This window comes from Physella acuta, unplaced genomic scaffold (genome assembly GCF_028476545.2).
Source record: "Physella acuta isolate Inbredline_101_S28 unplaced genomic scaffold, ASM2847654v3 ptg001431l, whole genome shotgun sequence".
NCBI classification, from domain to species: Eukaryota; Metazoa; Mollusca; class Gastropoda; family Physidae; genus Physella; species Physella acuta.
Window position 1 is genome coordinate 95330 of NW_026732946.1, and position 23872 is coordinate 119201.

General features: G+C 37.9%; 1 protein-coding gene across 2 annotated transcripts; it reads right to left on the minus strand.

Annotated features, from left to right (window-relative positions):
- Positions 1–39: 39 nt before the first annotated feature.
- On the minus strand, positions 40–23242 carry LOC131927694 (uncharacterized). 2 transcript variants are annotated; one of them, XM_059283458.1, is made up of 6 exons: positions 23066–23242; positions 18304–18434; positions 15082–15406; positions 4357–4557; positions 1727–1977; positions 40–1047 (listed from the first exon to the last, which is right to left on the minus strand). In XM_059283458.1, the coding sequence occupies exons 3-6, from the start codon at positions 15396–15398 to the stop codon at positions 260–262; spliced, it is 1557 nt and encodes a 518-aa protein (XP_059139441.1). In that variant the 5' UTR covers positions 15399–15406; positions 18304–18434; positions 23066–23242; the 3' UTR covers positions 40–259. The 2 variants fall into 2 exon arrangements, with proteins under 2 accessions (XP_059139441.1, XP_059139442.1); XM_059283459.1 differs by lacking the exon at positions 23066–23242 and having other exon boundaries at positions 18304–18465.
- Between the last annotated feature and the right edge of the window lie 630 nt (positions 23243–23872).

Sequence of the window (23872 nt, forward strand, 5' to 3'; positions counted from 1 at the left end):
TATTCATTCACACCATTAAAAAACAAAAACTGACACAAGTCGATTAGCCATACCCTCATGTTTGTATTTCTAGTATAGCTGATAAAAAAAAAATTAAATGCAAGGGGAAATTAAAACAACTAAAACCAACGCTTCGTATAACCCTAACCAAACCCTAACCCAAACCCAACCCTAATCTATAATCTACTGTCACGAGCGATATAATAGATATACGACAGCGAGGGTATGGCTAATCGAGAAAACCAAACAACTCGTCGAATTATTCCACGAAGTCTTCCACGTGTTCGCTGACAGAGCGCCGCGAGAGGTAGCTCCTGAACGCCTCCTGCATCTTGTTGTTGAGGAACACGTACACGATACAGTTCACGGCGTTGCTGGCCAGCTGCCAGATGCTGATTAAGGCATGCATGGACATGCGCTGGGTGATTTCCCTTCGCGAGTGCCCGAAAAACAAGGGCGAGAAGATGTACCACACGACGTAGGGCGTGTTGAAGAGAAACATCAGGACGGTGGAGATGTAGATGATGTTGAGGGTGGAGACTTTGATGAAGAGCCACCGGCACCACGGCGTGGGGGTCGGGGTTAACACCTCGCCGTCCACGGAGAGTTTCCGTTTCATCCTGTACGGGCAGCCGAGGTTCAAGGCCATGGAGAGAATGTCGACAGCCGTCTGCGTCCGCTTCAGAGCCTTCTCTTCGTTGTCAATCCACAGCCTGAGCTCTTCGATGCAGAAGGGGTCGACTAGCGTGGAGAAGGAGAGATGCTTCACGTCCTGATTCGGGTCTTCAGTGTCGTCTTCGAAGATTAGAATTTTGGAAGTCTCCATGTCCATGATATGCGAGAATCTCGCTTTCTTTAATGAGTGACCCGTGGGTTTACTCTGCCTCAGAATCGACTTGAGCTCAATGTTTTCGTTGGAGTTTAAGAGCTTAGGGTCTAAGCGCGGGGATTTGGACGTGGACATGTCGAAGTGTTCCATCTTGTTGATGTCCTCACACGTCACCGAGCCATTTTTGACGCTTTTCTTTAGGAAGCTGATCCGCTCCACTGAGATGAACAAAAAGACATTACATTGAATTATGAGTGTCTGTTAAAAGTACTGTAAAACACCAAGTTGTAAATCTTTTAAATCAGCAAGTTTGTACAGTGGCTTCACGGATAACTCAATATTTACCTAATAGAGATATTTCTACTTCGTTCTTAATTCTAGTGTTGGATGAGATTCCCTCCATTACAATTAAGTATTACGTGCCATTTTTTTATATGCCATATATGTCATACGACTTTGATTTCAGCCTGCTTTTCTTTCGGGTTTGCCTCCACAGCCTTTTGTCCAACCAAGAACAAACTATAAGGCATCAGTTGTTTTGATTTTAGAGTTGTCTATTCTAGATACGTGTTATCGTACCTCATCTGCCCAGGAGAGATTATTCAATCGTCCCCTCCTCTTTATTCACACAACTAATTTATTACCTCATACGTGGTGCAGAAGATTGAAACCTAAACCCACCCTGTTCCTAAAATATAATCCATACCACCCCCCACCCCTGTGTGGTGCAGAAGATTCGAACCTCAACCCACCCTATCCCTCAAATCTAACCCATGCCACTCCCCCCCACCCCTATTTGGTGCAGAAGATTCGAACCTCAACCCACCCTGTCCCTCACATCTTACCCATGCCACTCCCCACCCCTGTGTGATACAGAAGATTCGAACCTCAACCCACCCTGTTCCGTGTACTGCTGCTGCAGCTTCTGCCTCTTGTTGAAGAGCCAGTGGTACGTCTTGACGATCCGACAGTGGAACACCAGCACACACGCCATCGGCACGATAAAGTTGGGCAACATCAACAGGAACTTGTAATGGGACACATTGGCCTTGGGGTTCAGGGGGCAAAGGTCGCAGGTCAAATGTAAAAACTCCATGGGCGTCAGGTTATAGGTTTCCACTAAGTATTCTTCATTGAATTGCAAGTTGCTGTACGATAACACAAAAACATAAATATTTTGTAAATTGTTGTACGGGAACATAAAACATAAATATTTTGTAAATTGTTGCATTGGAACACAAAAACATAAATATTTAATCAGAGACTGGAAGATCAAAATAAACATGGAAATGATCAGTTGTTATTGAACAGGAACAGTCGGAATGTCGTGGGCCTAACTGGAAGAATCGTCGAAAACTGGGTACGATGGAGATGTGTGTTCGAGTCCCTATGCTCTACAAGGGGCCCACATGAATGATGGGTTAACACACAATTAGGATATATGGCATGTTTATCCATATTTTATAATCACTCATAATCGTTATATGAATGTCAAATTAAATTTAAATTAGATTAGCACACTCATCTATAGTCACACAACCCGTTATTTTAATACTATAAGAAAACTAACGCGACTACAGTACAAATGTAAACAGCGACTGGTACTTTAGATGTACACAACGACTACTACATTTACACAGTGACTATATTGTGTACACGACGACTACAACATACATGTACACAACCACTAGGCTAAACTTGTACATCGGATGCCTATTTAAATTGTGCACGTATTGAAGTAGAAAGAAATCGCTTCTCAAAATACGAGTTCGAATTTGAGCACTGATTAATGGCCTTGTTGAACGTGATTGAATACAATTTGGTAAAATAGTAAAACTCTACCAGAGCCATTACTAGATTACAAGAATAAAATTTAAACAGAGGCTGATCTCATTTTACTACAAAGATTGACCAATCAACAACAACCGGAGAATTTATAATTTTAAAGAATTTTTTCTTCAAGTCCAGAGGAGGCGATCAGGTTGCATGTAAAAATATTAGGAGCGTTCGTTTAAATTCTGTTTCTACCCTTTCATTCAAATCTTGCTACTCTAAAGGTCAAAATATTGCACTCAAGTCTTGTTACCCTAGATGTCAAAAATTTGCTTTGAAATCTTGTTATTCTAGATGTCAAAAATTTGCCATGAAATCTTGCTATTCTAAATATAAAAAATTTGCCCTAAAATCTTGCTATTCTAGATATACAAAATTTGCCCTGAAATCTTGTTATTCTAGATGTCAAAAATTTGCCCTGAAATCGTGTTACCTAAGATATAAAAAATTTGCACTGAAATCTTGTTACCCTAAATGCTAAAATTTGGCACTGAAATCTTGTTACCCTTGATGCTAAAATTTGGCACTGAAATCTTGTTACTTAGATGAAAAAAAAATTGCCCTAAAACTAGCTTCACGAGATGTCAAAAAATTGCCCTGAAATCTCGCTACTTTATATTTTCAAAAGCTTGCAATAAAAAAGTTTGTTCAAAAGTTTTCCAACGTTTAAGGTATATGACACAAAACCAGACTCTTCCAACTGTTTTTTTTTTCATCACAGGGGCTATGACTTCAACATAGACCTCGTCACTTCTGTCTAGTTTGGTTTCACGTTAGTCTAGAACCTAGCCAGGTCGATTGGATGAAAGTCCACGACAGATATGATATTTTGCACACACAAAAATATATATTCTTGACAAGGCAATATCGAGTGACAGAGTTAAGAAATGTAGGCAAATGTGAAAACCATTTGTTCGTCACGTAATACAAATTCCTAGGTAACATTCCCCCTTACAGAAAAAAGAACATCAATTTAACAACGTTTTATAAGGTATCTGTAAATTTATATTGTGCCTATTTGAGCAGGTGGAGTAGAGTAAGTGTGACATATAAGTATAACTTATCTGAGATCAACATAGTGAGCAGTTGTCTTGTTGTATATTAGTGATACTAATCAGGGTAGGGTAACGGTTTCACCGGGTACACGGTACCCATCTTAATTTGGGTACACTTAATATACAGGTACCCTTCTTTATATAGGTACTGGTATCCGTAATGCCCAGGTACCCATCTTTATTTAGGTTCCGGTATCCGTAATTTCCAGGAACCCATCTTTATTTAGGTTCCGGTATCCGTAATGTCCAGGTACCCATCTTTATTTAGGTTCCGGTATCCGTAATGCCCACGTACCCATCTTTATTGGGTACTGGTATCCGTAATGTCCAGGTACCCATCTTTATTTGGGTACGGGTATCCGTAATGTCCAGGTACCCATCTCTATTTGGGTACCGGTATCCGTAATGCAGAAGCGTAGCGACGAGGGGGGAGGGGCGGGCGTGGGGTACATATGTCTCCGAGCGCCGACCCTCTGACTTAAGCTGCTATTTTGAATTATAAATATAAAAAATATATGGGGGTGGGGGGCGCCAAATTGAAAGTTTGTCCCCGGGCGCCGGGAGGGGTCGTTACGCCTTTGCCGTAATGTCCAGGGTACCCATCCCGCCCGGGTACCGGGTACCCACCTGCCAACTCACCTGACGTACTGCTTGTAGGGGATGAGCGAGGCACAGCCCGAGATGACGATGATGATGCCCAGAAAGACCAGGGTCCGGCCCTCAGTGACCATCAGGTGGGACCGGAAGGGGTAGGCGATGGACACGTAGCGCGTGACTGCGATCAGGACGAGGGTCCAGTTGACCACGGTCGTACAGAAGATGTGCCAAGTCTTGTGGATCCTGGGGGGGGGGGGGGGGAGAAGGGTAGAGAGTATAGGGGCGAAATGTCCGGGGGGTAGGGTGATTGACGGGGAGGGGGGTAGAAGGGTAGAGTATAGGGGCGAAATGTCCGGGGGTAGGGTGATTGACGGGGAGGTGGGAGGGGTAGAAGGGTAGGGTATAGGGGCGAAATGTCCGGGGGTAGGGGACTGACGTAGGGGGGGGTAATGTCCTGCTCCAAGAGTATAAACAAATGTCAGTCCTAAATATTAAGGTACACAATCTTTAGATGTGTCGGAACCATGTTTCAATGTTACTCAAGGTACAATATTTTAAAACGTGTTAGTAACATATATCAAGGTAAACAATTTTTAAGTATGTTAGTAAAATATATCAAGTTACTCAATTTTTTTAGATGTGTCAGTACTATATACCAAGTTACACAGACTGTACAAATGTCAACCCTATATATTAAGTTGCACATTTTTTTTCTTCAAAATGTTAGCCGTATATATCGAGTTACAAAGTCCGAGTCAACCCTATATATCAGGTTACACAGTGTTAACACATTGTCAAGTCTAAATATCACGTTTACATTTTCTCTTCACATTCTCAACGTGTATAGCATTCACCTGACAAAGGTTGACATTTGAGAATTATACGTTTATAACACGACAATATATATAAAAAAGCTGAAAAGCCACATTTCCTTTGTAAAGAAAGGGACAGGAACAAATATCTCTTAGTGGCAAATGTAGGGGGCTTATAGTTATACATATACAATTTCAATGTCTCAATAGCTGCTATTGCATTACATACATGGGGAATAGTTCGTAGTTATGAATACATTTTTTTGTAACTGGTTTCGTTAAATTTTGGCTCTAAATGATACTGTTTTAATGATTCTGATTCTGTTTTAATGTTTCTGATACTGTTTTAGTGTTTCTGATACTGTTTTAATGTTTCTGATACTGTTTTAATGTTTCTGATTCTGTTTTAATGTTTCTGATACTGTTTTAGTGTTTCTGATACTGTTTTAATGTTTCTAATACTGTTTTAATGTTTCTGATACTGTTTTAATGTTTCTTAGTGATACTGTGTCAATTAATTATTTCTGTAGTGAAAACATTTGTGGGTATTTTAATTTTTTTTTTTACAAAGAGTTTGTACTGTAAAGGGCGTGGTCGAATGGTAGAGCCTTTGGATAATACCCCGAAGGTGTTGAGTTCAGATCTTTGTTAGGACTTTTGATTGTAGGACGTCCCTGCGTCTACTCAGCTATATTTGGTACCTGAATGATGTTAGGGAACCACAGACAGCTTGGCATAATGCTGACCACACCATCCCTTTATATGTAAAACATATGAACTCTACCTCACCAGCCAAATAAATCGCTAGGTCTAAAAATAAACTTTACTTTAACTGTGATTGGGTGAGTGCTGTTATACACAGCCTTCATATGGCCGGCTTTCACAAACTGCCATGGGCACGTGCTTATAATGGTGAGTGACTTGTACCAGACTTGGACGATTCTCATCAATATCTTAAAAAAACTCATCATGGGCTAATTTTCCTATAAAGCCCCCGGAACATATTTACCAGTGATTTCACGAGCTTCTAATTAGATAATTGATTAGCACCTTTAATTTACCACGCCAATCTGAGTTGCTAACCACTTCAAGTCCGCCAATCTCCCCCAATTTAGCTTTCGTAATTTATTAGGAGGAGATATTCACAAAGGTCCCTGACCTTTAAAACAACCTTTTAAGGAATATTGAATATGTTCAGGTTTTCTTTGTTTTATTGCATCTTACAGGTTCTTCATTTATAATGGGGCAAATTTTTTAACACATTTTAATATTAAGTCAATCAAGATCTACTATTGCAACTACTTTACATAATATTTGATACTATGTTAAAATTATGAAATAATCGCACAATATCAACAGTGTGTTATTTAAAGGGTAGTTTACATAAAGAATATCAATAATATTAATCTAGAAAATAACGAAAGAAAATATACGGTGTAGTGTGTGTTTTTAGAATACACAATACAATATGTATTTTATTAATACATTATAAAAGTGTAAGAGTGTGAATGCGCGTACGTGCGTGAAATGAAGCTGGTGGGCACGCAACAACGCTTTTTAACCTTGACCTTTGCTTGACGTTACAAAGCGCTAAAGGTCATCACAATATTGACGAACTCTCTACTCTGACATCATGGTGGTCGAGCTTCTGATTATTACAGAGTAGAGGGACGCTGTGCTATTGCAGTCTTGTTTTTATTTAGGGGCATTGATCAATAACCACTTGCTTAGACAAAAACCGGTTATACGAACCATTCCATTTTAAGGACAATTCCGTTAAACGAACCCCTTCGTTATTATGGTCTTTCATGTTATCCAAAACATGTAGTTCTACGGAATCTTGTTCAGATAAGCCCCCACCTAATGCAAAAGGTCTACAGGCAAAAAGTTAAAACTTTTTGAAATCGTCGTCTTGCCAGATAAATTGTTTACACACACGCCAAATCGAGTGTTGGTAGCAACGGCTTTCTGAGAAACAAGCTTATACGTGCCCCTGATATCTCACACATGATTTCTGTTTCTAGAACGTTCTACTAGCTTGCCCTGACAAATCTATTCATTAGCTCATTGGATTATATCGCGCGTTTCTTTCTTAAAGTCAAAGCTATTTCGTCAACTCGAGAAGAGCTCTTCAGCTTAAAGTGGTATTTGAGTCTTACGCCATCTTGTCGATAAAAATATAATTCTATAATTGTCACTAATTTCGAAATAAACCGAGAGTGATCTCCCCTAAAATTTATCGAATATTCTGATATAAAACAAAAGGGGATAGCAAATCGGGATATAGACATGATTTTTAATACTTAAACTTTTTAAAATAGAATAAAATCTCGTAGAAAAAAGAATTGCACACCAAGTGAACTCCAAACAAAATATGCATAATAGTGACATACGGACAAGATTGCAAAACTATGTTTCTCCGACTCAGGGAGGTGTAAAACGTCGAGATTTTTTTAAAAATCTAGATTTTTTTTTTGCACGATTACAAGACTTTCTTTATATTTCGTATATACGAGAAAGTAAAAAAAGTAGTCTTTAAATATCAGAAATATATTTCGGGAAATAAAATAAAGTATAGCAAGCTAAATACTTTAGTCCGTAAATCATGGCTAAAAACAAATGGTGCTGGTTCTATATTTAACATGAGACATCGTCTCGACCAAATGCATTGAACATTTTCTCGTTTGTAGTCTTACAAAGATAGTAGACAGACATGTTCATTGTCTTACAAACCTAGATCTAGTAGACATACATGTTCATTGTCTGACAAAGCTAGTAGACAGAAATGTTCATTGTCTTACAAACCTAGATCTAGTAGACATACATGTTCATTGTCTTACAAAGCTAGTAGTTAGACATGTTCATTGTCTAACAAAGCTAATAGACAGACATGTTCATTGTCTTACAAAGCTAGTAGACAGACGTGTTCATTGTCTTACAAACCTAGTAGAAAGACATGTTTATTTTCTTACAAACCTAGTAGACAGACATGTTCATTGTCTTACAAAGCTAGTAGACAGACATGTTCATTGTCTTACAAACCTAGTAGACAGACATGTTCATTGTCTTACAAAGCTAGTAGACTGACATGTTTGTGGTCTTACAAAGCTAGTAGACAGACATGTTCATTGTCTTACAAACCTAGATCTAGTAGACAGACATGTTCATTGTCTTACAAAGCTAGTAGACAGACATGTTCATTGTCTTACAAAGCTAGTAGACAGACATGTTCATTGTCTTACAAACCTAGTAGACAGACATGTTCATTGTCTTACAATGCTAGTAGACAGACATGTTCATTGTCTTACAAACCTAGTAGACAGACATGTTTATTGTCTTACAAAGCTAGTAGACAGACATGTTCATTGTCTTACAAACCTAGTAGACAGACATGTTTATTGTCTTACAAAGCTAGTAGACAGACATGTTCATTATCTTACAAACCTAGATCTAGTAGACATACATGTTCATTGTCTTACAAAGCTAGTAGACAGACATGTTCATTGTCTTACAAACCTAGATCTAGTAGACATACATGTTCATTGTCTTACAAAGCTAGTAGACAGACATGTTCATTGTCTTACAAACCTAGATCTAGTAGACATACATGTTCATTGTCTTACAAACCTAGATCTAGTAGACTGACATGTTCATTGTCTTACAAACCTAGTAGACAGACATGTTCATTGTCTTACAAAGCTAGTAGACAGACTTGTTTATTGTCTTACAAAGCTAGTAGACAGACATGTTCATTGTCTTACAAAGCTAGTAGACAGACATGTTCATTGTCTTACAAACCTAGTAGACAGACATGTTTATTGTCTTACAAAGCAAGTAGACAGACATGTTCATTATCTTACAAACCTAGATCTAGTAGACATACATGTTCATTGTCTTACAAACCTAGATCTAGTAGACTGACATGTTCATTGTCCTACAAACCTAGTAGACAGACATGTTCATTGTCTTACAAACCTAGATCTAGTAGACATACATGTTCATTGTCTTACAAAGCTAGTAGACAGACATGTTCATTGTCTTACAAACCGTAAACATTGAACAGACTACGTCAAGTCCTGCCATTGCGCCATTCTGGTCCCCCCCCCCAATGATGAACTGACGGTCCTGCTTGACATAATTGTCCCCTATAGTTTGTTGAACTACAACAGGGGTCTCCAAGCGAGGTCCTCTCATCCGGCCCGCGGAGATCTTATTGTCCACGGAAAAAACATTTGTTGGTGATGGCTAAGGAACTTTGCCCAGAAAAATCAAAGACATGCCCGGAAGAAACTGGCCCCCGAACGGAAATTTGATAGTTAATGCGGCCCTCGGACTGAAAAGTTTGGAGACCCGTGAACTACAACAACAAAGCCAATCCCCCGCCTTGTCCTACACCGCCATCACAACAAGGCTGTCGTCGCACCATCACCACCAAAAACCGTGGTTGAAACACAGCACCACGACAAAGGCCGAACCATTTTAGATGGCTGGTTTACGGGACAAGCAAATGCAACAAAAAAAAATTGTTTACATTTTTGCTCACGCTCCCCAATCACGCGCACAGCACGAGCGCCGCCAGATCCACTGCATTAAAAAAGATGTACTCATTGTCTCCACCGCTGTCTCCCGCACACGGGCGGATTTTTACCCCTCGGAAAAATGGTTTCCGCGCACGCGAGAAATCAATAAGCTGTCGTCCGCCGAAACATTTGAATTATTTATGAAGATGCTGTGAGCCACTTTTGGCTAAGGTTATGTACACGTGTTAGACGCCTGAGAGGGTTGCGATAAAAATATTTTTAGGTTGTCCGTCCAAGGTCATGAATATTTTCATAAAAAGGTTGAACCCCATGTCAAGGTTTCAGTTTATAAAAAAAAAACAATAACCCGCCAAGACAATAAAGGACCAAATCTGTATCTAACCAACATATATCATAAAGGACCAAATCTGTATGTAACCAACAGAGACAATAAAGGACCAAATTTGTGTCTAACCAACAGAGACAATAAAGGACCAAATCTGTATCTAACCAACAGATAGAATAAAGGACCAAATCTGTATCTAACCAACAGATAGAATAAAGGACCAAATCTGTATCTAACCTACAGATAGAATAAAGGACCAAATTTGTATCTAACCAACAGATATCATAAAGGACCAAATCTGTATCTAACCAACAGATATCATAAAGGACCAAATCTGTATCTAACCAACAGATAGAATGAAGGACCAAATTTGTATCTAACCAACAGATAGAATAAAGGACCAAATTTGTATCTAACCAACAGATAGAATGAAGGACCAAATTTGTATCTAACCAACAGATAGAATGAAGGACCAAATTTGTATCTAACCAACAGATAGAATAAAGGACCAAATCTGTATCTAACCAACATATATCATAAAGGAACAAATTTGTATCTAACCAACAAATAGAATGAAGGACCAAATTTGTATCTAACCAACAGATAGAATGAAGGACCAAATTTGTATCTAACCAACAGATAGAATAAAGGACCAAATCTGTATCTAACCAACAGATAGAATAAAAGACCAAATTTGTACATAATCAGCTGAGAGAAAAAAATAATGTGTAAAAAAGCATTTATAACAACAAGCGTTTACATTTGCATACATTTTAGTAGGCCTTCTCTGTAGTAGCTCTTTATTATTTACAGTTTAATTTTTACTTTTAAATAGATAGTGCTATTGAATTTTTTAAAAATCAATTTTTAAATACTTAAACTTTTTAAAATAGAATAGAATCTCGTAGAAAAAAGAATTGCGCACCAAGTGAAAAGTAAACAGTGTGTGTATAATAGTGCAGAACATTAATTCTTTATAAATTCATATGCGTTTTTTGATAAATCGGAAACAGCGTAAAGCAGAAACAGTGCTATTAATTTAAAAAAAAATAATACAATTCATTCATTTATTCATTTACTGCCCGTCATCTCTGCTAGGGTATTGGAGGCCAACCGAATGGCATGACTTTAAACATGCGCACCAATTAAACACAGCGAAAGTGTGTAATACCGTGATCAGCTTAGTTCTGTGGTAAGCAATCTCTAACTAATTAAAAAAAAATTTACAAATCTAATTGTAAAAGTTATGACAAAATTAGGTCGCATTGCATTGAGCTACTTGTCAAGTTTGAAACAAATCGGTTCGATAGAAGTGGTTGAAATTTCGCTCGTAGGTTTCGATCCATGACGGGCGGATAAAGCAATAAACACGACAGAAGAAACACGTTTAAAAAAATAGCTTGTAAAAAGATATACGTTGCCCTTGTGTGTACATAAACAACAGAGAAACTTAATGCCCGCATATCTCTGTCTAAAAAAAACAGTGCGACTCAATGCCTTGATATGTTTGTGTCTACAATATCTGTCTCTTGTATCTTGATATGTTTGTGTCTCAAATATCTGTCTCTTGTATCTGGACATGTCTCTGATGTCTGTAACCATGGCAACAACAAAAAACGACAGACCGTGAGATCACATCTCTTTCCCAACAGCACTTGGTTAACCCAGCGTCCTGTGTGGATGTTGTCTTGTACAGTGTTTCTTTCAGACTTTTTTCTTATGGGGAGGGGGGATTACTTGAAACTGACGTGGAGGTGGTGGGGGGAAGGCGGACGACGAAATATTCCGGGGGTGGGGGTGGGGTGGGGGGGGGGTGAGCCGGACACTGATAAAAGTATTTATTTTCTATATACATTCTATTTCCTATTTAAGGGGGGGGGGGGGGTAGACACCTGAAATGAACGCTGGTCTAATACAACCTACACTGATAAAATATAACAAATTTTTCTAACAAAATATACCCATGAAAACAGAAATCACTCGACACTTTATAACACATCGACTTTCAATCCTTAGCTAACTGGCTACACATTTTTTTTTTCAAGCTAGTTCTTATATTTGGTGTTTACAGTCAGTTTGTGCTATGATTACGTCACGATTTCACGTCAAACATGATAAAACCAGTAGAATCGTGATATGTTATGAGAAAATTTCTCGCCATTTATTTCGTCTTAATGTTTCAGGAAGGTGATTGCGAACATTCACAGTATTTATTTGTGTTTATATAGCCAGCAAGCTGATCCAGGTATGCTATTTGTTGTAGTAAAGATTGATGAAATTACGAACCGTTTTCTATGTGTTGTGTCGTTCTTAAGTTTAGTATTATTAATTGTGGTAATCAAATATAAAGCCACAACCGCTGTTTTTTTAAACGGACATCTACGGTTGAAATTTTTCAGTGATGTTTGTCGTAGTAGGCTTACGACATTTAATTGAGGGTTTACAAAACTTGGCCATCAATTTAACATTTGAAATATTATTTAAAATAAAGCGGGAGTGATCTCCGCTAAACTTTCTAGAATATTCTATTACTAGGCAGACTGCCTAGCTTCGCTTAGGTTTTCAAAAACATTTGAGGGTTTGAATAATTAATTATTTAGTGATGGCTGAGGTGTGGAGTGCTTAAATTTAAACAGTAATATGCTAATTTTAGAGAAAATGTTGTTGTTTGTTGTTTCAAGTCCGTTTTCAGACAACATATTGGAAAGTTCGAAATGTATGACAAAATGGAATTAGAACTACAGAGGTTACATGAACAGTATATCTCATAATTTATATTACAATTAAAAATAATTTATTTATTTAATTAAGATACGTATTTTATATAACAACTTAATTTTTAACTGAAACAAATGCTATACTTCGTCATTTTCTGTTTGTTTAAAATAGTGTACAATTGTTTGAAAAATAATTATTTTAAAAATGTTACCTCCCTTGAAAATTATATGGCACCTCGGGATATAGACATGATTTTTAATCAAATTTTACATACTTAAACATTTTAAAACATAATAGATTCTCGAAGGAAAAATAACGGCATGTGAACGGCAAACAATATTTGTATAATATTGCGGAATAATAGTACTTTATAAATTCATATTTCTTTTTTGCGAAATTGGAAATCACGTAAATTACTACTTTCGTTCAATGGAAATTACTCAAAATTTGATAGAAGGCAGAGGATTAAATCTTTTACTTGTATGTGAAATTTCATTCATGTTTCTGAAACAGTACTTAAGTTATAGTCTTTTGAAAAATTGAAAGTAGAAAAACTCCCATCTTCGGTTTTCGGAAATCGCCGTAAAGTTGATACAGAACAACAAATTTGATATAATACTTGTATATGAAATCATCAACCTAGCTGTAACGGTAATCAGACAGGCACACACGCACACACACACACAGACACACACACACACGCACAGAGAGAGAGGGACAAAATTGCAAAACTATGTTTTTCCGACTCAGGGAGGTGTAAAGCGTCGAGATTAGTGAAAAACGATGGCTTTTTTAGCACGATTACAATATTTCCTCTATACTTTCTATAAGAGGGGGAAAAATCTACAGAACTTGAAAATAATTTCATTTTTTTAGTTCAAGGCTACAAAGCCTACAATTCTATATATTTTAACAAGCCTAAATTATAACCGGAAGTTTCACTTTCGTCAGACAAACATTGATTGGCTGAATAGGAACTCCATGCTCAATATTCTGACAGCCCCATATCATATTATTTGTTTACAAAACCTTGCCAAGAACATTTTAAAATAAAATTATACTCTATTAAACTACACGATATAGTCCTGTCATTTATGTTTACATTTTGTCTTCTAAATGTCATGCTAGTCGATCGGATACCAGGAGGTCTTTGTTTATGTCTCCATAACCACTTTAAAACCAAATTGTTTTGTATTTTATTTTTTAATATCTTTAATTACCGAAATTACTAAAACATCAAATACATCCACTCTTTACTAAAGTCCAACAAAAAGTAGTCAGGTTTTTATAACCATATTTATATTAATAACATGTCCGTTTTGTGTCCTTGATGAGCGAATTTTTTTCGTGTGTAATCATTGGTGGTGGTGGGGTTCCGTGAGAGTCGATTAAGTCTGATATCAGGGTCAAGGTTACGAAACAACGTTAACCCTGGAAGTAGATACAACATGGGACGGTATCCACACACTGAATACCAGCCCATAATTTCAAGAACAATTACAATTAATGCACTAATTACCTGCATACGCCAAACGACCAGTTCTGCTAGTTAATGCACTAATTATATGCCCACACCAATTATACCATTCCCGTATAACACAAAAAGTACAATCCGGCAATTAATGCTTTAGTTACCTGCAAACGTCAAACGTCCAGTTCTTCTAATTAATACACCAATTACCTGCAAACGTGGAACGTCCAGTTCTGCTAATTAATACACTAATTACTTGCACACGTCAATAAACCACTTCCACTAATTAATGCACTAATTACCTGCACACGTCAAACAACTAGTTCCACTAATTAATGCACTAATTACCTGCAAACGTCAAACGACCAATTCCACTAATTAATGCACTAATTACCTGCACACGTCAAACAACCAGTTCCACTAATTAATACACTAATTACCTGCACACATCAAACAACCAGTTCCACTAATTAATGTACTAATTACCTGCACAGGTCAAACAACTAGTTCCACTAATTAATGCACTAATTACCTGCACACGTCAAACAACTAGTTCCACTAATTAATGCACTAATTACCTGCACACGTCAAACGACCAATTCCACTAATTAATGCACTAATTACCTGCACACGTCAAACAACCAGTTCCACTAATTAATACACTAATTACCTGCACACATCAAACAACCAGTTCTACTAATTAATGCACTAATTACCTGCACACGTCAAACAACTAGTTCCACTAATTAATGCACTAATTACCTGCACACGTCAAACAACCAGTTCCACTAATTAATACACTAATTACCTGCACACATCAAACAACCACTTCCACTAATTAATGCACTAATTACCTGCACACATCAAACAACCAGTTCCACTAATTAATGCACTAATTACCTGCACACGTCAAACGACCAGTTCCGTATATCCTCGCCTAAGACACCGGAGACAAAATGTCGGCCCAGCAATGTCCACAACACCAGAATGTCCATACAGGCCAAAAAACGCAGGCTGATGGCCAAGCTATAGCTCTTGTGGCTAATGGCCTTGCTGGTGAGCACGATGAGGGTCAGGATGTTCCCCACCGTCCCCATGATGATCAGGAACATTGGCACCACGGCGAGGACGGAGGTGGTGACGGTCTCGTAGAACTCCAAGTCCGAGGATGATGTTTTGTTGAGGCTGGGAAGGTAGCAGTCATCCAGCCCGGACATCTCTTACACTGAAAGAAAGGGAGACAATATTTACAGAATTGTTTCCCTTTACGTAACTCGGAGAAGTGATGATAAGTGTTTTAAAAGATTCTTTTGAACCTTAAATCTAAGATATCACTTTTAGGATTTTAAAATATGTATAAGTTGTTTTAAAAATATAACCAAGAAAGTTAGAAATTTTATATCGTCATTTAACTGTTTATTTCTATACATTTTTATAAAACTGTTTAAAAATATTTTTTGCTTTCTTATTTATAATCTAAGGAATCTTATTCTATAATAAAAAACTCTGCTGCGTTTTCTTTGAGTATAAAGGTTTTACACCGTAGAAATAAAATTTAACGAATCAAATATAACTGCCGTGTTTGGTATGCTGGACCCAACTGGACGGGGATATATTACTTTAAACAATATAATGAAGCTATGTTAACTGTTGGAGCAAAAGATTTTAATGCGATGCCTCTTGGACATGAAGAAGATGCTATAAATTTGAAGACTTTCAAAAAAAGAAGCCATTCATGGACTAGAAAAAGCATCAGCAACGTTTAATATTTAGTAAACTGTGAGTTCTGACAACATGCAGCAAGGAATGAATGAAAACTATAGAGATAGCATCACCAAGTCAATGCTGGGACCATGTAGACTCAGGAATTTATTTTTGTCTTTCCTGGGGTTGTTCTAGATGCTACAATAGTACAATTACAGCCAGTATTCTTTATTATGGGGTTGGTTTAATTTTCAATGCCACACTTCATGTCATTATTCATACAGCTGTGTGACTGCTGTACTATCAAAAGTATTTGATTTATGTTTTAGGCTGAATTATCAATTTGTATTTTAAAATTACACTTAGTATTTTGATTTAAAAAAAAACAACTCAGAAATGTTTTGGAATATTAGTTATAAAAATTAATGGACCTGTACATGCTATCTGATTCAGTAGGAATGGCATATGAAGATATTGCTCACTCACCTTACAATACTTACAGATTACTTGACTAGAAAATATCAAATGTTAAAGAGATTTTTATTTTGAAGTATGACTGTGTTGATTTATAAAGATGATGTAACTTTTTACAAATTAGTTTTAGGTAATTTTAAAAAACTGGGGTTTTTAAGCACTAGGTGCTTGCATGAGCCGATTTAATTGGTATTCTTTTTTAAGGTGTCACAATGTAATGATAAACATTAGTTTAAAAAAACACAGCAATTTACTGTTAGTCTCTTTTAGCCTCTCTTTAATTGGTTTAAGCCATTTACTATTAGCCCCATTTATACCCTCTGCCTTTGGTCCTAGCCTATTGACTGTTAGCCCCTCCATAATGGCCCCTGCTGCCCATGACCACTATCCCATAATGCGGCGCGTTACTAAGACCCTCAGCACTTCCCCACTATGATATTTGTACGGCCTACTGTAGAGTCTCCACGATCGCCCCCGCCCTCTATTTCACTGCGACCTTGAAACCACTCACAAGGTCAGCGTCAGGTTGTCAATTCACTCCCCTGAATACAGGACACACGCCCGTAATTGTCGCTCACACGTGCATTAGACGTACCATCTCAAGTACGCACGCAGAACTTGATCTGTGATGTACTGGCTTTCATACTTTTTAATCAGCTATGTTGCTCCCTTCCCTGTAATTACCTCATCAACTATGATTATCACCGTCTAATTATCACCAGTTACCACTATGACGTCAAATTGGACTTTAACGTTGATTGTGAAAGATCGAATTCCAAACTAACATTTAAAGATTCCCATACCAGATCCTCATCTACCGTTTATCTGTAGGTATCACGTAAGTATTTCTCGAATGCTTACATAATTTTAAAAACCCAATTACACCCAAGTTCTTACACAGAACTCGAACTGTAGACATGTATATAAATACGATATATATATATATATATATATATATATATATATATATATATATATATATATATATATATATATATATATATATATAGACCCTATATACAGACATTATATATATAGACACTATACATTTGACTTCTAAACGATTCCTACCCCCCCCCCCCTTTCCAACGTATGCTGTGACAACGTAATTGCTGCGAAGACATGTATAGTTCTTTTGTCACTCTAGAAAATTCCATGGACGGCATGAAGGAGACATCATGCAGTCCCCTTCAGACTGAATGTGCCCTTGTGACAGCCGTAAGTGCGGCCGCAGAACACAAGTCTTTAAGCTTTTATTTGATACTCGGCGTCTAATTCCTACATGCCAGTCTGTTATGATTGTTCAGCGTCAATCATACCAACCAGGGGGTGGGGGATGTAATGCGATATTTTATTTTTGTGTGTGCTAATGTTTTGGACTTGATTAAAAAAAAAATTCTCTTTAAGTCGACGGTTTGCCCCCCCCCCCCCCCAAAGCCTACGGTTTTGGTCATAGAGCTGACGACTGCTAACCCAAATGTCAAGCGTTCACATCCTCAAGTCTGTCCGTCCAAGTTCTGATGGGCATCTGACTCACGTTAAGGAATCCAAGGCGGCTGGGCAGTGAGCGCACATGCCAATGGTCATTAAAACAGATCAACTCTACTTTATCTGCCCTATGTGCCTTGGTCAAGAAAGGAAATGAAGTCAACGGTTCGAATCCATTAAAGACAATTTTGCTTGACACTGGGACCTTCTCAAAACCTTTAGTAGTAAAACGTTATGGAGCTCAATTCAGAGGAGCAACCCCCGATTTTGATGTATGATAGGTTGTACACACAAACACTCACATACACACACAAACACAAACAAATACACAGTCAGACACAAGTTTATATATATATATATATATATATATATATATATATATATATATATATATATATATATATATATATATATATATATATATGAGTAAAACACGGTTCACAGGTCAGACCTTACCAGATTTCCCCAAACAATCTCTACTTGGACATTGACTGGACATTTTGTCCCCAGTAGTTACTTGCAACGATCAGACGGCGACATCCAATGTTCCAACATTATTTGAGAGTATTCAGTGAACGTACTAGATCCTGCGATAAAATATTTACTCAGGTAACTCTAGACCAACTACCTGATTTGGAAGAAAATATAATATTATCTCAGTCATATTTGTAGTAGTAAGCCTACAGCAAGCAGAACTACCACCAATAACAATATATATATATATATATATATATATATATATATATATATATATATACTACTTATGTTTTTATGGAACAAAATATACCTATCTAACCACCCTCAAACGAATACACACACGCACGCACACACACACACGCACGCACGCACGCACGAACGCACGCATGCACGAACACACACACACATATATATTATGAAAATGATGATAATTAAACACCGCTGTATGTCTAAATATATTTTTGTTTGAGGGTACGTACACTCAAGAATATTTCAGCATAAAAAACACAAGTGAACCAATTCTGTTGGATTGGACATACATTTTGTAACATTTTAGATTAACGTTTAGGAGAATAGGGAATACACTCTAGAATTGACTGGTGGTGGTTTTAAGGATTAAACAGTAAGTTTTCTTACTTAAGTAAGATTAAACATTCAAACTTCATGAACACAAAGTATAATAAAACACGGTGATAAAGTTTCAAGAATTTTGTGAAATCAACTCTACTCATTTTGATGGTTGAAAAAGTGTAAATGTGTGTGTGTGTGTGTGTGGGTGTGTGGTGAGGGGAGGTGTTTGATGAAAAAAGTGTCCAAAGGATTTTTTTTCTGATCCGTGATACAACACACGTGTTTTCATGCCAGATTTTTGTTTAAAAAAAATCCAAAATTTATTATCCTAAATATGTCTATTAATAAATATATATATTTGTGTCTGTAAGTGTATGTCTTTTAAACCGTATTTAATGTATAAATAACAGTTAAACTCTACTTCATCTGTCGTTTGAAGCATCATTTTCGGAAAAAATGACAGCAACATCTCCAGCTATCCAAGCATACCAGTTGTGGTTTTGATAGTGAACCAGAAAGTAATCCAACACACAACCTTGTAGACAAATAAGGATAACAGCAAGAACACGACTAGGCAGAAGGAAGCAGATGTTGCAAAGTCGTTTGAAGCATCATTTTCGGAAAAAGTACTTTTAAAATTTCGTAAACCATTAACAAAAAAAGGCCAACGAACCAAAGCACTACAACTACAAATTTACGAATCAAAATCAACCCCCCCCCCCCCCCCACCCAAAAATGTAACTTGAAAAATTTTCAACGCAGCCTAAAGTATTTTATCATAATTAAAAAAAAATAGTTTTGGGAAAACGACACTGGGTTATAACAACGAAGATAAAGTGTGTGGTGTGGGGGTGGAGGGGGGTGGGGGTGGGGAGGGGGAGGGGGTGGTGGAGTGGGTAGAAAAAAAAAGATTGTAAAAAAAATCTCTTTAAAAAAAACCTTTTATCGTCTATCTTTCAAAAATCTGGTATTCATAAACAGGACAGATTTAACAAGACATGTAGCGGTCCATTACAACAGCCGAATATCTTTCATCCCCCGACGCCCCAAAAAGCTATAAAAGTTTTAAAATTTAATTGCCCACCCCATTAACCACGTGCCAAGCTTCCTAATTGCACTAAATGTAATAACACACACACACACACGCACGCGCGCACGCACGCACACACAAACACACACGCACACACGCACACGCACACACACTCAAGAACCAACCCAACCAGGTCTCAGTTCATTGTTCCTGTCAGAACACAAGATCTGGAAGGGAGTTGTGTATGGGAACAACCGTTAATTTTAAGTATCGACATCTCCATCTGCAATGGGCTCATTCTATAGTACAGACATTGTGGGGAGTTCTGTATGAGAACAACCCTTTATTTTAAGTATCGACATCTCCTTCTGCAATGGCCTCATTCTATAATACAGACATTGTGGGGAGTTCTGTATGGGAACAACCCTTAATTTTAAGTATCGACATCTCCATCTGCAATGGTCTCATTGTATATTAAAGACATTGTGGGGAGTTCTGTATGAGAACAACCCTTTAATTATCGAAATCACCATCTGAAATGGTCTATCACTGACCACAATAGGTGAAAAGTCTCAGCGTGAGTAATGTGGAACTAACTTCTTTGTTGTCTATACTTTTTTTCAGCAAATGAGTAGGGCCCTCACTCACCCAAACTTACGAACCTTTGCACACACACACACTTACACACACACACACACACAAACACAAACACACACACACACACACACACATATATATATATATATATATATATATATATATATATATATATATATATATATATATATATATATATGGGATTAACTCCGTGAGTTAAAATGGACATTGATGAAATCGCTCAGCTCAAAGGGACTGAATGACTACCCCCATGTGTTAAGTAAATAGGACGGGATAATAATATGCAATCTTCCATGTTATATTAGTCCGAAATGAGACTGTGAAGAAACATGTATTGAGATAAAACACAAAAGAAAGGTGGCACATTTGAGTGGCATCATTGGCTACACGCTCGAACAAACGCGGACGTAAGAGAAAAGCTCCTCAAAATTATATTGTGGGATTTTTTTTTTTTAACGATGAAACATTTGTTCTCTAGATAACGCAAGGAGACAGACACGAATAAAATACTGAAAGCCGGGTTAGAAAACACCTGACGAACTAAATGCGGACGAGGGACCAACGTTTACAGGTGGAGTAGAGTGGTCCCGAGTGGAGAGCGTTGAGCCGAGGATGAAAGAAGTAGCGGCAAATAAAAAGGAAGGAGCTGTCTGTATGTTTGCCTCGCGCGTAACTTGACGAAAAGTGTAAAGGGGGGGGGGGGGGGACTGCGTGGGCTGTTTCTATACAGGTAATTAATTAATATAAAAATAGCAATGTTTGCTCGTAATTTCTGAAAAGGTGAGATGTATGGACATTGCACACAGGTGGACCAATCACCGCTTCTACTCACCCTCACCTGCCCTGCACCTCCCCCTCCCTCCCCCATCTTCGTATTTGATAGCGTGCAAGGCTGAAATCAGAGTCAACGGCCTATATGGCGTATAACAAGTTGAGACGTAATGCTTCATTGTGTTGAAGGGAATCCCTTCTAACAATAGAATTAAGAACGAAGAAGAAGAAAACAGCCTGCATTTGTGATAAAGTAGCCAATAAGAAACTGACGCTACTGTCTCGTACCTCATATCACATTGTGACAAATTCAATTATCACCCCGAACTGAGACCAAAAATGAATAAAGACCGCATACATACACTGATATATCACCTGCCGCAGGTAATAAAGAAACAGAATATTCTTATACAAAAAAATATTTTCTATCTAAATTCTCAATGGCAATCGCCGAACCCGTTCTTAGCCCTCACCCCTTAATAAACCTTACCGATTAAAAAAAAACAATTTAAGCGCAATTTCCTTAATTAATTTTTTGTGACCAAACGAAAGGATATTTTTGAAAACTTTCTTCGGCAATATTGTTCTAAATTATGGCAGGAATCGATTGGTAAATGTTTCAAGTCGCTATGTGGTCTGGTTGCCGAGATATGGGCCAAAAACTGCATTTTTTCCGAGGTTTTTTGGCTTTTCCGGGAAATCCAGGATGGAATTCCGGGAATTTTTTTGGCCCACAATCATCCTCGGAACTTGCTAACATATTTGCTTTTGGAACTAGTCCTCGATATTGCTTCGTTGAGGAGGAGATACGACTTAAACCTGCGGACACACATCCATCCTTGACGAGTTAATAATCGCAATAGTCTAGTATGGAAATTGCGCTAAAAAGATGCTTTACACAACGAAGTATAAAGTTGCGTAAATAACACGTCATCAACATGTTTACCACATCCGTCTCCTGGTGACTACATAGCAACGAGAATCATTCTGGCGTCAACAATTACCTTGACCTTAGCCCTGGTCTTAACACACATCCTAGCCCTAACAGTTCAATGAATGGTACTTGTAGAAGCTCCAACAGAGCGTAACGGATGCTATGTTTGATACTGTCACCAAATTAACTATAACCCTGACCATAATACTAGTTCCGAATCTAACTGCGACCCTAAACATAGTACTAACCCTGAATTTTACTTCGATACCAGCAGATTTAAAAAGCTGGAATCGAATTTTAAAAAATTAGAACATGAATAAACAAAACTCAATACTGAACTGTATTGCCCTGCAGGTATTATTTAATTAGAATCGAAACACAATTACAACATGATCAATATAACGATGCTAACCTAACACGTGTTTACACTTACGACATGTAGGCCTATACCATACATGTCTAGAAAAAAAAAATTCCCAACAAGTTAATGTTATCTGAAATTTTATTTTCCCACGGAACTTGTATACTTTCTTGCTGCGATTTTTTTTTCTAGACATGTATGGTATACATGTCGCCAGTATAAACAAGGTGAAATTCATGCTCAAAGCTAGGACCGGATCGAAGTTATTTTTGCCGGTATCGATACTTTAACAAAACCCTTAAATAATATAGTGTGTTAACTTACTGAATTACATACGCGTACCCTCAAAAAATGTAATCGCAAAACGATTAATTTAAATTAAAATAACGATATGTAGTATACATGTAACAAATTATAAATAGATCTAAATCTAAATATTCTAACAAATCTGACTTACTTCCACTTAATATTTTATCCTGCGTGTATCGCACCTACACGTGCACTCCCTAACAGGCTGCTGAAAGCAACAACTTCAATACACAATCCTGAATCACCTCGTGTTTAACTATGTCCACACAAGGACGTCTCACTTAAAGGTTTCTCATCTTGATCTGACCGAACTACAGTAGCTGAATCTTGTACCATGGTAGCCATTTTTGCTCAGACGCAGCCGGAAGTTCTAACAAGCACATGTTTTGATGACGTAAATCCGCCTCGATTTTCGGCAAACTTTAATCTTTCAAAATGTACTTCTTCTTTTTCTATTTACCTCTGCGGTACAGCAGACATGAAGAAATAAACTTGCCTTCTTTTTACATCCCAGCACTCCTCTTCACATAACTCCCCATAACTCACCTCAACAAATCTAGTGCTCCCCTGAACAAGTTTAGAACTCCCCTGAATTAGTCTAGTGCTCCCCTGAACAAATCTAGTGCTCCCCTGAACAAGTCTATTGCCCCCCCCCCCCTGAACTAGTCTAGTGCTCCCCTGAACAAGTCTAGTCAGGGGCGTAGCGAGGGGGGGGGGGGGGGGCGAAAGGTGCGGACCGCACCGGGTGACACCATTTAGGGGGGTGACACCAAGCCAAAAAAATAGCAAAATATATAGAGAAAAATTGAGGGGGGGGGGGTGCAAATCGAAAGTTTGAGGGGGGGGGGGGGTGCAAATCGAAAACTTGAAAGTATGTCCCCGGGAAGGGTCGCTACGCCTCTGAGGGTGAGACCATTAAGTGCCGCACCGGGTGACACCCGACCTCGCTACGCCA